This window comes from Benincasa hispida, chromosome 3 (genome assembly GCF_009727055.1).
Source record: "Benincasa hispida cultivar B227 chromosome 3, ASM972705v1, whole genome shotgun sequence".
In the NCBI taxonomy this organism is placed as follows: Eukaryota; Viridiplantae; Streptophyta; class Magnoliopsida; order Cucurbitales; family Cucurbitaceae; genus Benincasa; species Benincasa hispida.
Genome location: NC_052351.1, coordinates 31,044,250 through 31,056,261, shown reverse-complemented (window position 1 = coordinate 31,056,261; position 12,012 = coordinate 31,044,250). Strand labels below are relative to the sequence as shown.

Genomic DNA, 12,012 nt, shown 5'->3' with positions numbered 1-12,012 from the left:
TTTTAATAGAAATGGTGGGAAGGTGAGCTATATATATATATATATATCAATTTTGTATCTAATAGATTTTTCTTATATTCGAAACTTTTATAAATTAATCAATTTATTAAATACAAAATTTAATTTTATGTCGAATCGAAAAGTTTAAATTTATAATTCTAGGTCTAGTTAGTTTTTTATTTTTATAAATTAAAGTAGGAATAGTTCAATAATTTATTAGACAAAAGAAATTAAAAATTAAGAGACTTATTAAGCACAAAATTGTAAAACTAGTAATCTACTAGATAATTTAAGGTTCAAAGACCTATTAGACACAAAATTAAAAGTTCAATAATTTATTATAAAATTAAAAGTTTAACAACTTATTAGATACAACACGCACATGGCACAAGATTGTGCCATACATATGGTATATAATCATCAATCAATCTTTTCCAACTCAAAAAAAAAAAAAAAAATTATATAAAACAACAATACACTGATTATTTCTAAATTGAAAAAAAAATCTACTACTACAAGTGTGTGGATACTATACTTTATACTGAAAGAACCCTCAGAAAGTTGGGGAAAAAATAATACAAAGAATAGAGAAGCAACTCATTTGGCTTCCCCAAATAGAGATTTGAGATTAGTCGACAGTTCTGTAATGAGAAAAAGAAAAATTATCTCTTTTGGAAGTTGAGGAACTTCATGCTATAAGCAAAGACAAAGAAGTAGAGGAAGACCCAACCAAAGTGAGCCAAAGCAATGTATGGGAGAAAATCATATTCAAACCCAAATGTATCTTTGAGGAAAGTTTTGACTGGGATATCCACTCCCCCTGCTACATGAAGATTACCTCCTTTGTTTCCTACTTGAGATGTCACTAACCCATTGATTGTCCAAGCAATTGGAGATAGCCAGTAATACCACCTCCACCATATTGGGATTTGCTGCAGTTCATTTCAAAATTAAGTTCATTCAATACCAACTATAACTTTAAACAAAAGTAATCAATTCAATTGAAAACTGCAAATTCACTCACTGGTCTTGGAACCATGAATCCAGAGAACAAGTTCCAAAAGCTGAGGAAGAAGGACATGGCTATGGCTGCTATTTGGGGGCCTGGAGTCAATGCGATGATCATCATCCCAAACATTGTGAAGTACACAAAACACATCAAAATGAAGTAGTAGAACCACAGGAAATTTGATGCCTTCCAGTGGAACCCCATCATGGAGAAAAGTAGAAGAGAGTAAATTATTGTTTGAATTGCATTGTAGATTACTTCTATGGACACCTGCAGAATAAGGGAGTTGTAAACTTTATATTAGTTCTTCTTAAATCACCGATTAATCCAGAAGTTTAAGTTGACAGGTGAAGACAAATTTAATATCGTATATCATCTAACAGTTTTCAGAATGGTACTACTGAGTAAAGAAATGAGCTTATTTGTTACCTGAGAAAATGCATAGGGCAATGGAGAGTACATGCCAGCAGCTCTTTCACGGTAGAAAACTGTTCTCTCTATGGAAACAACTGGCTGTATTGCAGATGCATTACTGGCTCCCAAAAACAGAATAGCAGCATACATAGCACCCAAGAAGTTCCTCAGATCTTGTTCTTTATCACTGTTTGGATTAAGTAATAAATGTAGTTAGTGAATAGTGAGTAACATGGTCCTATGGAAGTTCAATAAATATAAAATGCGATGTATGATAAGTTTGGATCATTACGTTTTTTCTCCTTTGTTCCAAAAGATAAGGCCAAACAGAAGTCCAATAATGACTGTCATGAAGAACCGCACGGCATTGTATCGAGGGTTTCTCCAGTATGATCGATACCATTTCCAAAAACAAGCTTTGAACTGAACATTGAATGATTGGGAATACTTGGTTGGGAAGTGGAGGTCTTGAGATCCGGGAGGTGGAACACTGAGTTCTGTAATAAGTTCTTGATTTCTCCTGAAGAATTTATAATAAGGGAAACATGGAGATTTGAAATCATGAGAATCCTAGAAGATGAGTCCAAGAATTGTGGAAAAAAACAAGTGAGAATCGAATTCAAGTGAACGTACTGATAGAGTGCAGAGTTGGCATAAATGTCTGCAAAATCCACATCAAGTTGACTCTCAACAGATGAAGCTGTGACCTCAAGCATCCAAGTAGCAGGATTGTAGCCATCTTTGATCTTTGGAACCCCCGGAACACTCTGTTGCAGTTAAAAAGGAGTGTTTCACTTTGAAGCTCAATTCGATAAGGAGTTCGTTTTTAGTTGGTAAAAGTAAGCTAGTTGACTAATAATTTCTTAAACATGTTCTCACTTCAAAATATTCGATGAGCCTGTGAGACTGATGACCAAGAGATCCAGCATAAATGACTTGTCCACCACGTTTCATCAAGAACAGCTGTTTAACGCATGAAAACGAGATCAAAATATGAGAAGTTCATTTCGCTCTTGAAAGGAAATTGGTGACCATATGTGAAATCATATTGTTGTAATACCTCATCAAAAGATTCAAAAATATCTATGCTGGGCTGGTGAATTGTGCAGACTACAGTTCTCCCAGTATCGACTGTGTTTCTCACTGTGCGCATAACAATGGCTGCAGCTCTAGCATCAAGACCAGATGTTGGTTCATCCATGAAGATGATAGATGGATTGGCCACCAGCTCTACAGCTATAGTTAACCTCTTCCTTTGTTCTGTTGAAAGACCATCTATACCAGGAAGTCCAACTAAAGCTTCTCTAAGAGGGTTAAGTTCCACCAGGTCCATAACTTCTTCGACAAACATCTATAACAAAGACAGAAGGAAATATAAGAATAACAAACAGCCAAATGAAACCGTTTTTTGTCCAAAAAAATGGGGCAAAAAAGGGAGCTATGTGAATTTTAGATGATTGTCAGAGGACAATGGAACCACCACATATATCTACAATGGTACGATATTGTCCACTTTGAACGACCTCCATAGCTTTATTTTTCGAATCAACCAAAAGACTTCATACCAAGATAAGATATTGTCACTCATTTATATAATCATGATCTTTCCTCAATCTAACCAATGTGGGACTTCGGTCACATTCTCAACAATCCTCCCATTGAACAAAAGACCATCAAGTCTCACCTCAAATAGTCATCCATTTGTCTAACGCTTATTTAAACTAATTACATTGCCTATCCAATAGAGCTCAAAGACAATGATGATGATGATATCTCGAAGGCTAAGAACAGAAAAACAAACCTTTCTTGTATCTGTGTTGACACTGGAAGGGAGGCGGAGCCATGCTGAATATAGCACCGATTCGTAGACAGTAAGATGTGGTGAATGAATGTCATTTTGTTCACAGTAACCAGAAACTCGGGCAAATGTTTCTTGATTCTTCGGGTAACCAGATATATTGATGCTTCCCTCAATGTATCCTCCTGTCTTTCTTCCTGCTAAAACGTCCATTAGAGTGGTCTTTCCAGCCCCACTTACACCTACAAGTGCTGTCAAGACACCAGGTTTGAAAGCTCCACTGACATCTCGCAGTAATTGAAGACGATCTTCATCAATCCCTTGACTCTTCATTTCCTGATGATGACAAAATTTATTTTAATGCCAAGCCAAATAGAGCAAAGAAATTTGAACAAAAGAGCGATTTCATGGGGAAACAATTTAGAAGGAAGTTGTACAATTGGAAAAGCTTAGTGAACTCCATGAACTTTAATGAGTTTCAGCTGCTTGCAGTTAACATTGCTTTGAAAAGCTATTTCTTTGCATTGAATTTAGAATACGACCGTAAGAATGAGTAACTTACAGCAGGCATATCTACATAGTAGTTGACATGGTTAAATGCAAGGGAAAGCGGCTGAAAGGGCAAAACCATTCCTTTCTTTTCTGTACTATTTGAATTGTTTGCTACATTTGAAGACTTTATAGGTTGCATTTGAATACCTGTAATTAATATCACATTTAGATAAGATTATACCCAAAAAAAAATTACTCAAGGGAAAGAATTACCTCTGGATGCAGAATATGGATTATTTTTCTTATCATTTGCCTCATCAGCAATGGCAGATCTTGAATCGCCCAAAGCTGAATTTGGTTTGTCAAGGAAAATATTGGTTAGTCAGTAAAAGTAAAAAGTTAAAAAATTCATAGAAAATTCTTAAATAGAAACCAGAAGATTTGACTTACGACTGAGGAAAGTCAATGCAAGGATGAACAGTATGTTGAAAAGAAAAGAGAACGCAAATAGTGCTCCAACACAAATCCAATACATTTTATTAGTATTGTAAAAGTCTCTTGAAGCAAGGATAACCTTCCCAACTGTAGTTCCTCTTAATAAGGGTTCTGTAGAAGGCTGCATCAAACCAATAGAATTATAGTTTTGGAAACTAATGACTTGTTTGTCTAAAATTTTAAAAACATAACATTTACTTTTGAATCACTATCACATCATACCTTATTCCATCTATCGTCCAAGAACTCATTAATGACAATTGCATTTTGTCCATACATCATAGGAGAAATGTAGTAGCCCCATATCATCCATGGCTCTATGTCACCTGCAGGCATTAAAAATATAAGTAATACTGATATCTAAGGAAGAGGCTGAGATTTCATTGAATATGTATTGTCACAAAGAGATTGTGGCCTTGTGGGTAAGATTTGGAGGTAAGCAATTAAAAGGCAAGAGGGTTTAATCTACTTACCTTTGGCAATGATGAAGCCACCTAACACAAAGACAATCAATAGAGTAAAACTTCCCATAGTACTTGCAATAACTTGTACTCTTCCAGCTGCAGCAATGAATCGAAAGAGGGACAGAGCCATTTGATGGATTCCAAAGTATGCTAAGAATTGCCGGAAAAACCTATATAATAACAAAAGGAAGCTCTTTACTGTTGATAAAACTTTTGACAGTTCTCCAATGTTATTACAATTCGAACATTAAATTTATCAGATGATAGGTTCAAAATACCTGCTGGCAGCCGGAGCAAACCCAATTGTGTAGTAAGTAAGGGCAATCCAAATGCCTGATTCCATCAATGATAAAGGAATTCTGAGTACCCAAATGGGCAACCCAAAAGCCCAACCAGGAAAAAACAAAGAATCCCTCTGCTTATAGAAGACAGGCAGCCTGGTAATGGTCAAGGCTAGTTCTGCCATTCCATTAAACATCATATTAATTAAGCTGAAGAACAGGGCTCCAAGAAACTTGCCACCACCTTCTAAAGTGCCCGGGTTCATTTGTGTTCTGAAGAACACTGTCATTGTAATTAAAGACATGATCGTTATCTGGACTGTCTTGAATATATAGATGAATGAGTTACGCTTCATCAAAAGCCACTCCCTTGAAAAAAGAGCCTTGAAGAGTTGCCAATTGGACAAGCCATACTTTTGGGTGACCAATGCAGCAGGATGAGTACTCCTTTTGTCAAACGGAACACTGAGTTCTGTGCTAAGACGTTGCCCAATATGAAATTTTTTGAATCCTTGTATAAATTCAGGGACAGAAATGTATCTGTAAGGTTGGCTCTTTCTAAACCAGTATTGTTCTTGATCCTTTTTGGATGTGACTTCTTGCAGAAAGTCAGCTACTCCTTTCCTGTCTGGACATTTGAAACCCATGAATTCAAAGAACTCGAGGACGTTGTCACGTGGGCCTTGGTACACAACCTCACCCTCTGAAAGTAAAATTACATTATCAAAAAGCTCAAAGGTTTCTGGAGCTGGCTGTAGCAGAGAAATAATCATCGTTACATCCATTATGTGAACCATTTGCTTCATGAATTTGCATATCTGAAAAGTTGTGGAGCTGTCTAACCCAGTTGATATTTCATCCATAAACAGTGCTTTTGCTGGTCCAACCAACATCTCCCCTACCAAATTTCAAACAATTATGATGAATCAAAAAATCATTACCGTTACCAATGAATTAAGATATCCTGCTCTTATACCATGTTAAATCAGGAATTAGTTCAAAGCTTTTGAGTTCATTGGTAATTAAACTGAACATACCGGTAGTTACACGCTTTCTCTGCCCCCCAGAAATCCCCCTCCTCATCTCATTGCCAACAATAATATCAGCACAAATATCCAATCCCAATATCTGCAGAAGATGCTTAAGATAATTCAGCTAAATGCAGAAGGAAAAAGAAGAGAAACCCAACAGTGGCAGAGTAAGAAAGGAAGGAAACAGAACCTTGAGAACATAATCAGTGAACAAGTTGGTTCTTTGGCCAGAAACCGAAATGGCTTTCATGAAGGCATCAATTTCAGGGTCAGGTTTGATTCCAGCTTCTTTTTCTCTTCTGGAAAGTTCTTCTAACATTTCATACCTGGTTCCAACGCCTTGGGATCTTCCTGAGAAATCAAATGTCTCTCGTACTGTCATTTCCCAGTTGTGAAGATCGTGTTGGCTGATGTATGCAGAAGTCCTTTGAGGAACAAACTCCTTAAACTCGTGCCCACAATACGTGATTCTCCCTGTTTCCTGTTCATAATCACATTTTGTTAACCAGTGATCAACCCAAAAGTTGTTTAAGTTGATGGGTAAACGTAACACTTTTTTGTTCGTTTTGTTTGTATTTGAATATTTGAAACTGTGAATTTGAAAACGAACCTTCAAGTTGTTCTCCAGTTTTCCTGCAAGTGCACGGAGAAATGTTGTTTTTCCAGAACTTGGAGGACCCAGAAGAAGAGTCATCCTGCATTTTTACATTGCACCAGTTACATATCAATTCTTTTCGGCTGGAGTTTAATTCAATCAAACAAGGGGCATCAGCTAAATTTAATAATCATTACAATTTTCTTAAGCTTGAATATAATGTTCTTAGCTATACGGCAGCTTATAATTTTCAAAACTTATATCAATTTATAACTATAAAGTTAGGAGTTTGTATCCATTAAAATTTTTAACTAATAATTGTATTAATTTAAAATTAAAATTTTGTATATGTATCATTTTATAATATATTTATAATTTTTATCAATTAAATTCCTAAACTTTTAAAGTCAATTTAGATTCTCATTTAAGATTTCTTAAGAAAATTATTCACTTTGTTAAAAATTGGTACATAAACAATTTTCAAAGAAATTTTTGGATCATTTACGACAATTTAGGAGTTATATTGATACAATTTTAAGTCTCACACTATGCTTTTTGAACAAAATCAAAAAGAAATTTTAAACGGATACATCCACAAAACCTGAGAGTTTGATAATACAACTCCAAAAGTTTAAAGATATAAATTGATTTTTTTTCTTTGATATTTTCAACCTTCACAAATGATTATCTCTTTCAGAAAAAGAAAATTTTGTGAAGTTTAGAATGTGTTTGGATTGACTTCCTAAGTGTCTAAATAAGTGTTTATAAGTGTAAAAGAAAATGTTTATAAACACCTCAGACCCTTGATGTAAAACTAAGAATGCATGCTGTCGAGTAGTGAACTTCAAGAATTGTGAAGTCTAAGAAGTTGGAAACTCATAGGAAAATGATGTTTTTTTAATAGTGGACCCACAAACTCCTCCAATAAAAAAAAAAAGTAGAATTCACAATTTCACTCCCCTCAAACGTACTCCAACTTATTGTTTCAAAAAAAAAAAATAATAATATTGCAAAAATATTATATTGAAAACAAAAGGGTAATATTGGAAAATAATAGTTTATAGATAATCTTAAAGAAATAAAAAAAACATGAAACATGTCCAAACAATATTTAATTACCTGGAGGGCTTGACAATGCCACTAATATCTTTGAGAATCTCGATTTTTCTCTTCTTAGATGGGGCCAGCCGAACCAATCCAAGCACACTCTGTCAAATTAATCACACCAAATTAAAATCAAATATTGCCGTCTCAACACACACACACGCAGAGATTATTTTTTTGTTTCTTTTTTTAAATCATACTTTAAGTCTAACAAATGATTAAACAAATTTTCATTTATTAATTGGAGATACCCTTCAAACCACATGGCGGTTCATTTGATGCAAGTTGAAACTTGATTCTGCTTTTTTGTATATTAAATATGATGAGTAATGTTTAAAATATGAATTAGAATTTAATTATATAAACCAAAGTTTAGATGGCGTACAACTTTAGACTTCAATATTATATACACGTGAATTGGATAAATACATCAGGTCTATTTTTTTTTTTTTTTCACGTTTTCTACCTTAAATTACAAAATAATAAATAAATAAATATAGAGAAAAAGAAAAGGAAAAAAAAAAAAAAGGAATTACCTCAGCAATATTGAGAAAAACATTGAGCAAAGTGGGAAGTGCTCTGCTGCCGACGTGCAATTCACCTTCCACCGATAAATGCTCGTATCGAACTTCTATCTTCGGCATCTCAATTCCCACTCTTCATTTCATTTCCACCCAAACATTCAACACAAATTAACTTTTTACCCCCACAAAAAGTTTTTTTTAACAAAAACAAACTAACTTAAATTACATATTTAATTCTTCAACTTTTGTTTTTTTTTTTCTAATCGGCACCTAAAAAATATCTAATACATCGTTGTATTTAAAATTTTATTTAATAAGAAAAAAATATATATTTATTCCTTTAAATTTCCACAGTGCTTTTAACCATTCCTATACACTTCAAAACTAGTTGACATATGTTAAAATACGGAATAAAATATAAGTTAAAATAACATTTGATCTCTATATTTTGGAGTTTATTCAATTTTAATGTCTAATCTTAATCCATATTCTTTTAATAAATCTTAAATTTAGTCCCTAGTACAAGTTTATTATAAATTTTATCATCAATTTTAATATTTTGTTTCTTTGCATGAAAATTATTGTAATTATTTAATCAATTTTGAGAAACTAAATTTAAAATTTATTAAAAGTAGGTGAATTAAAATTGAACAAATTTAAAACATAGAGTGAAAATGGGATTTTAATCTAAAATTTAAAAGCTATATCTTTGGTATTGACGGGCAATCGACATAAATACTAAACAATTTGATAGTGTTTTCAAACCAGAATTAGGACATAAAACACTAACAAACCGTTCTAAACCTTAATTTTTATCTAAAATTTTAATGGTGTCTATCCTAGATGTGGTTTTTGAAACATTTATAAGATGTGAAAGGGTTATATTGCAAATATATATATATTATTTTAAATAAATGACAAGTTTTATAGCAAAATTAAAGTTAGAATTAAAATTTAAAAAACTTTTCCATTTTTGAAGTTCCAAAGCTTATGAGCACAAGGAAGAAGAAGAACTAAAGCTGTGATTTAACCTAAAAAAGAAAAAAGGAAAGTGAATCGAAGAATTTGTCTGACCTATCAGTACGATCTCTGAGACGTCTCAAGAACTTTTCGTTATCCTCTTCGATGATTTTGAGCATACTCTCCATTAATTGCTGTTTCTCCTGCATTCCGATCTTCGTAACGTCGACTTCATCGTGAACCACGCGGCCGTTATCCAGCACGTGCTTCAGCATCCCTTTCCGGAGGCGGTCGTAGGTTGGAAGCCGCTCGAGCGCCGCCCATTTCAGTTCCTCTTCGTCCTCCTGCCGCCCGCTCCGGCTGAACACGTCCGGTTGTGCCTGCCATACTTCTCTGATGCTTGCCGTCGCCCAGCTTCTTTGACTCGCCGACGCCCAACTCCGCCGGCTCATCGATCTCGCTAGGTCATCCGCTACCATCTGAGCCGCTGCCATTTAATTAGTTTAGTTTCAATCTCTCTCTGGATTTGATGAGATTAAACAGAAGTTTTTTCTTGGATTTCTCAATGGTTAGAGAATTTGGAAGAAAGATTCGTTGGGCTTCGGCTGTTCAGATGGCGTCAACGGAGAATTAACCTCCGGGATTGCGATGGAGTAGTAGTAGTTGCAGCCATTAATGGTTTGGAATTTGGATTTGTGGTGGAATTGTGAGAGAAGTTTTTAAAGAGGGAAGAAAGTCCGGTGATGGAGAAGGAGAGAGATGGCGGAGAATTAAAGTAATGAAGAAGTTGACCGGAACTCTAGGAGGAAGAAGATGATTATGCTAAGCAAACTTTATATAATATATACAGAGAGAGCGAGAGGAAACAGGGGCGGACGGTCATGGCTATTAATTATTATATTATTAATAATATTTGTTCAGCCCTAAAGTATTCACATCTTAATAAATCACGATATTATTGTAATTAATGTTATTTACTACATTGTAATGTGATTAACAAATTCAATTTACAAGTCTATTAGTCCTTTAATTGTTTGGAATCTAGATTCCCTTCTTATTATCAAAATTAGGAATCAAATAAATGTAAATTTAAAAACTTATTAGAAACAATTTGGTAAATTCAGATCACATTTCTACTTTAATTTAATTAATATTTCAATGGTGACAATATTTCAAAGTTTTTACGTGTGATTAAGACCTGATTAATGAACTTAATTCCAATGTTTATTAATTAGAATTCCCTCCAAGTAATTTAGCTAATGATTAAACAAGGATATACTATTAATATAAATACTCATAAAGTTTGAGAAATTTAAACATTCAATTTTGGGAGAAATAGTTAATATATTATTAATGTTGACAACAATTGCCTTAACATATGAAGCTTAATTTTCAATTTTCATCTAATATGTTGTAGTTATCTGAACTCTCCATCTACATGACTTGTTAATATTATCAATATGAGATGGAAAAGAATGTCAAACATATAACACATGCAGCAAGTTAATTGCACTAATTACTTCGAGTGAGCGACAACCAAGGAATATATGGATGAATAATATGACGATCCTCATATACCTTCTATCATATAAATAGTCAATTACAAATATTTTCTGTCCAAAGGAAAAGAAAATTACAATTAGTTTATTTAATCCAACATTAAATTTAATACAAAAGCCATTTATTTATAAAATAGTGAATTTTGCATCGGTTAGGTATATATCTACTCATTTAAACACTTTTAAAAAATTAAAATTGCTACTGTATCTTAAAATTTTTATAGGTGTTTCAAGTTATAAATTGGTTCCTACGTTATATTCAAAAATGAGATTTATATCAATTATAAATATTTATTTTTAATCTTTTATCATATGTGTAAATGATTTTTGTGGGGAGGATCAGAGCAATGAGAAAACAGTTACCGGAGCCCAAAATTGGTTGCACGAAGATGACTATCAAAATTGTTGTTGTCAAAGCCCAAAATTGGTGGCACAAAGGTGTGATTGTCGGAGTTGGTTGTCAGAATTTATGTCTTTAGAGGCTAGAATCATTGTTGGAGTTGTCGGATCCTGAAATTGGTTACTGGAGTTGGCCGTGTGAAAGTAGTCGTCGAAGTTGGCTCCCAAAGTGTGGCGATGATAATCATCGACGATGACTGGTGAAAGGAGCCATTAAAAACATTGGAAGAAGGGACAGTTGGAGTGAGTTGGTACTCAACTCCATCAATATTTAAAGTTGGAAAGTCAAACATTGAGTTGGTATATTTTACCATACCAACTCAAATCAATTCATTTCAGTGAGCCAACCACTCTTAAATATCTCTTTAAAAAATCATACATAAATAAGCTACTTCTTATTTATTAAGATTTTATCGGATTGTCTAAGATCTTGCAATAAAATTAATATTAAATAGTATACACAAGCTTTAAACAAATCCATAATCCTCCAACTATAAATTACGAAATTTGAATTACATATTATAATCTACATTCTTCCAAGTCCTAATATAGAGTTATATAATGGTTTTGTAATATACACCACCATAAAAATAACGTTTACTCTCTCTAATGGCTCATCTCTACTTTTCTCTCTGAATTGTTTCTTTCACATATTGTTATTTTATAATAAAAATATATTTCTTTTTTTTTTCTCAATAGTCATTCCCAATCCAAACACACGATTAAAGGTGCTTAGTCCTGCTTTTAAATAGTCAAACGCTTCATGTAACATATATTTAATTTCTAGCTCCAATACTTCATTTAATTCGAAATATTTTCTGCATATAATTTATTCTCCTAAAATTAATCCAACGTAAATAGGTTAAATTTAATATTTTTTTAAAATC

The 12,012-nt window shown here is 33.4% G+C and overlaps 1 protein-coding gene across 1 annotated transcript; it reads right to left on the bottom strand.

Moving 5' to 3' along the window:
* Nucleotides 1–332: 332 nt before the first annotated feature.
* Nucleotides 333–10,030, bottom strand: LOC120072766 (ABC transporter G family member 39-like). The gene is made up of 20 exons (XM_039025244.1): nucleotides 9,282–10,030; nucleotides 8,220–8,340; nucleotides 7,699–7,787; nucleotides 6,595–6,679; nucleotides 6,175–6,465; nucleotides 5,991–6,081; nucleotides 4,951–5,851; nucleotides 4,682–4,842; nucleotides 4,431–4,534; nucleotides 4,164–4,329; nucleotides 3,987–4,061; nucleotides 3,784–3,920; nucleotides 3,225–3,557; nucleotides 2,484–2,774; nucleotides 2,303–2,386; nucleotides 2,057–2,190; nucleotides 1,716–1,943; nucleotides 1,439–1,610; nucleotides 1,025–1,279; nucleotides 333–932 (listed from the first exon to the last, which is right to left on the bottom strand). Exons 1-20 carry the CDS (start codon nucleotides 9,659–9,661, stop codon nucleotides 663–665), a joined length of 4,368 nt encoding a protein of 1,455 aa, XP_038881172.1. The 5' UTR covers nucleotides 9,662–10,030; the 3' UTR covers nucleotides 333–662.
* Between the last annotated feature and the right edge of the window lie 1,982 nt (nucleotides 10,031–12,012).

Coding starts and splice junctions, on each gene's coding strand:
- LOC120072766 (XM_039025244.1), bottom strand. CDS start 9,661: ATGGCAGCGGCTCAGATGGTAGCGGATGACCTAGCGAGATCGATGAGC. Junction 4,062..4,163: donor TGCATTGACTTTCCTCAGTC/GTAAGTCAAATC, acceptor AACCAAATTCAG/CTTTGGGCGATTCAAGATCT. Junction 3,558..3,783: donor ACTATGTAGATATGCCTGCT/GTAAGTTACTCA, acceptor TGTCATCATCAG/GAAATGAAGAGTCAAGGGAT.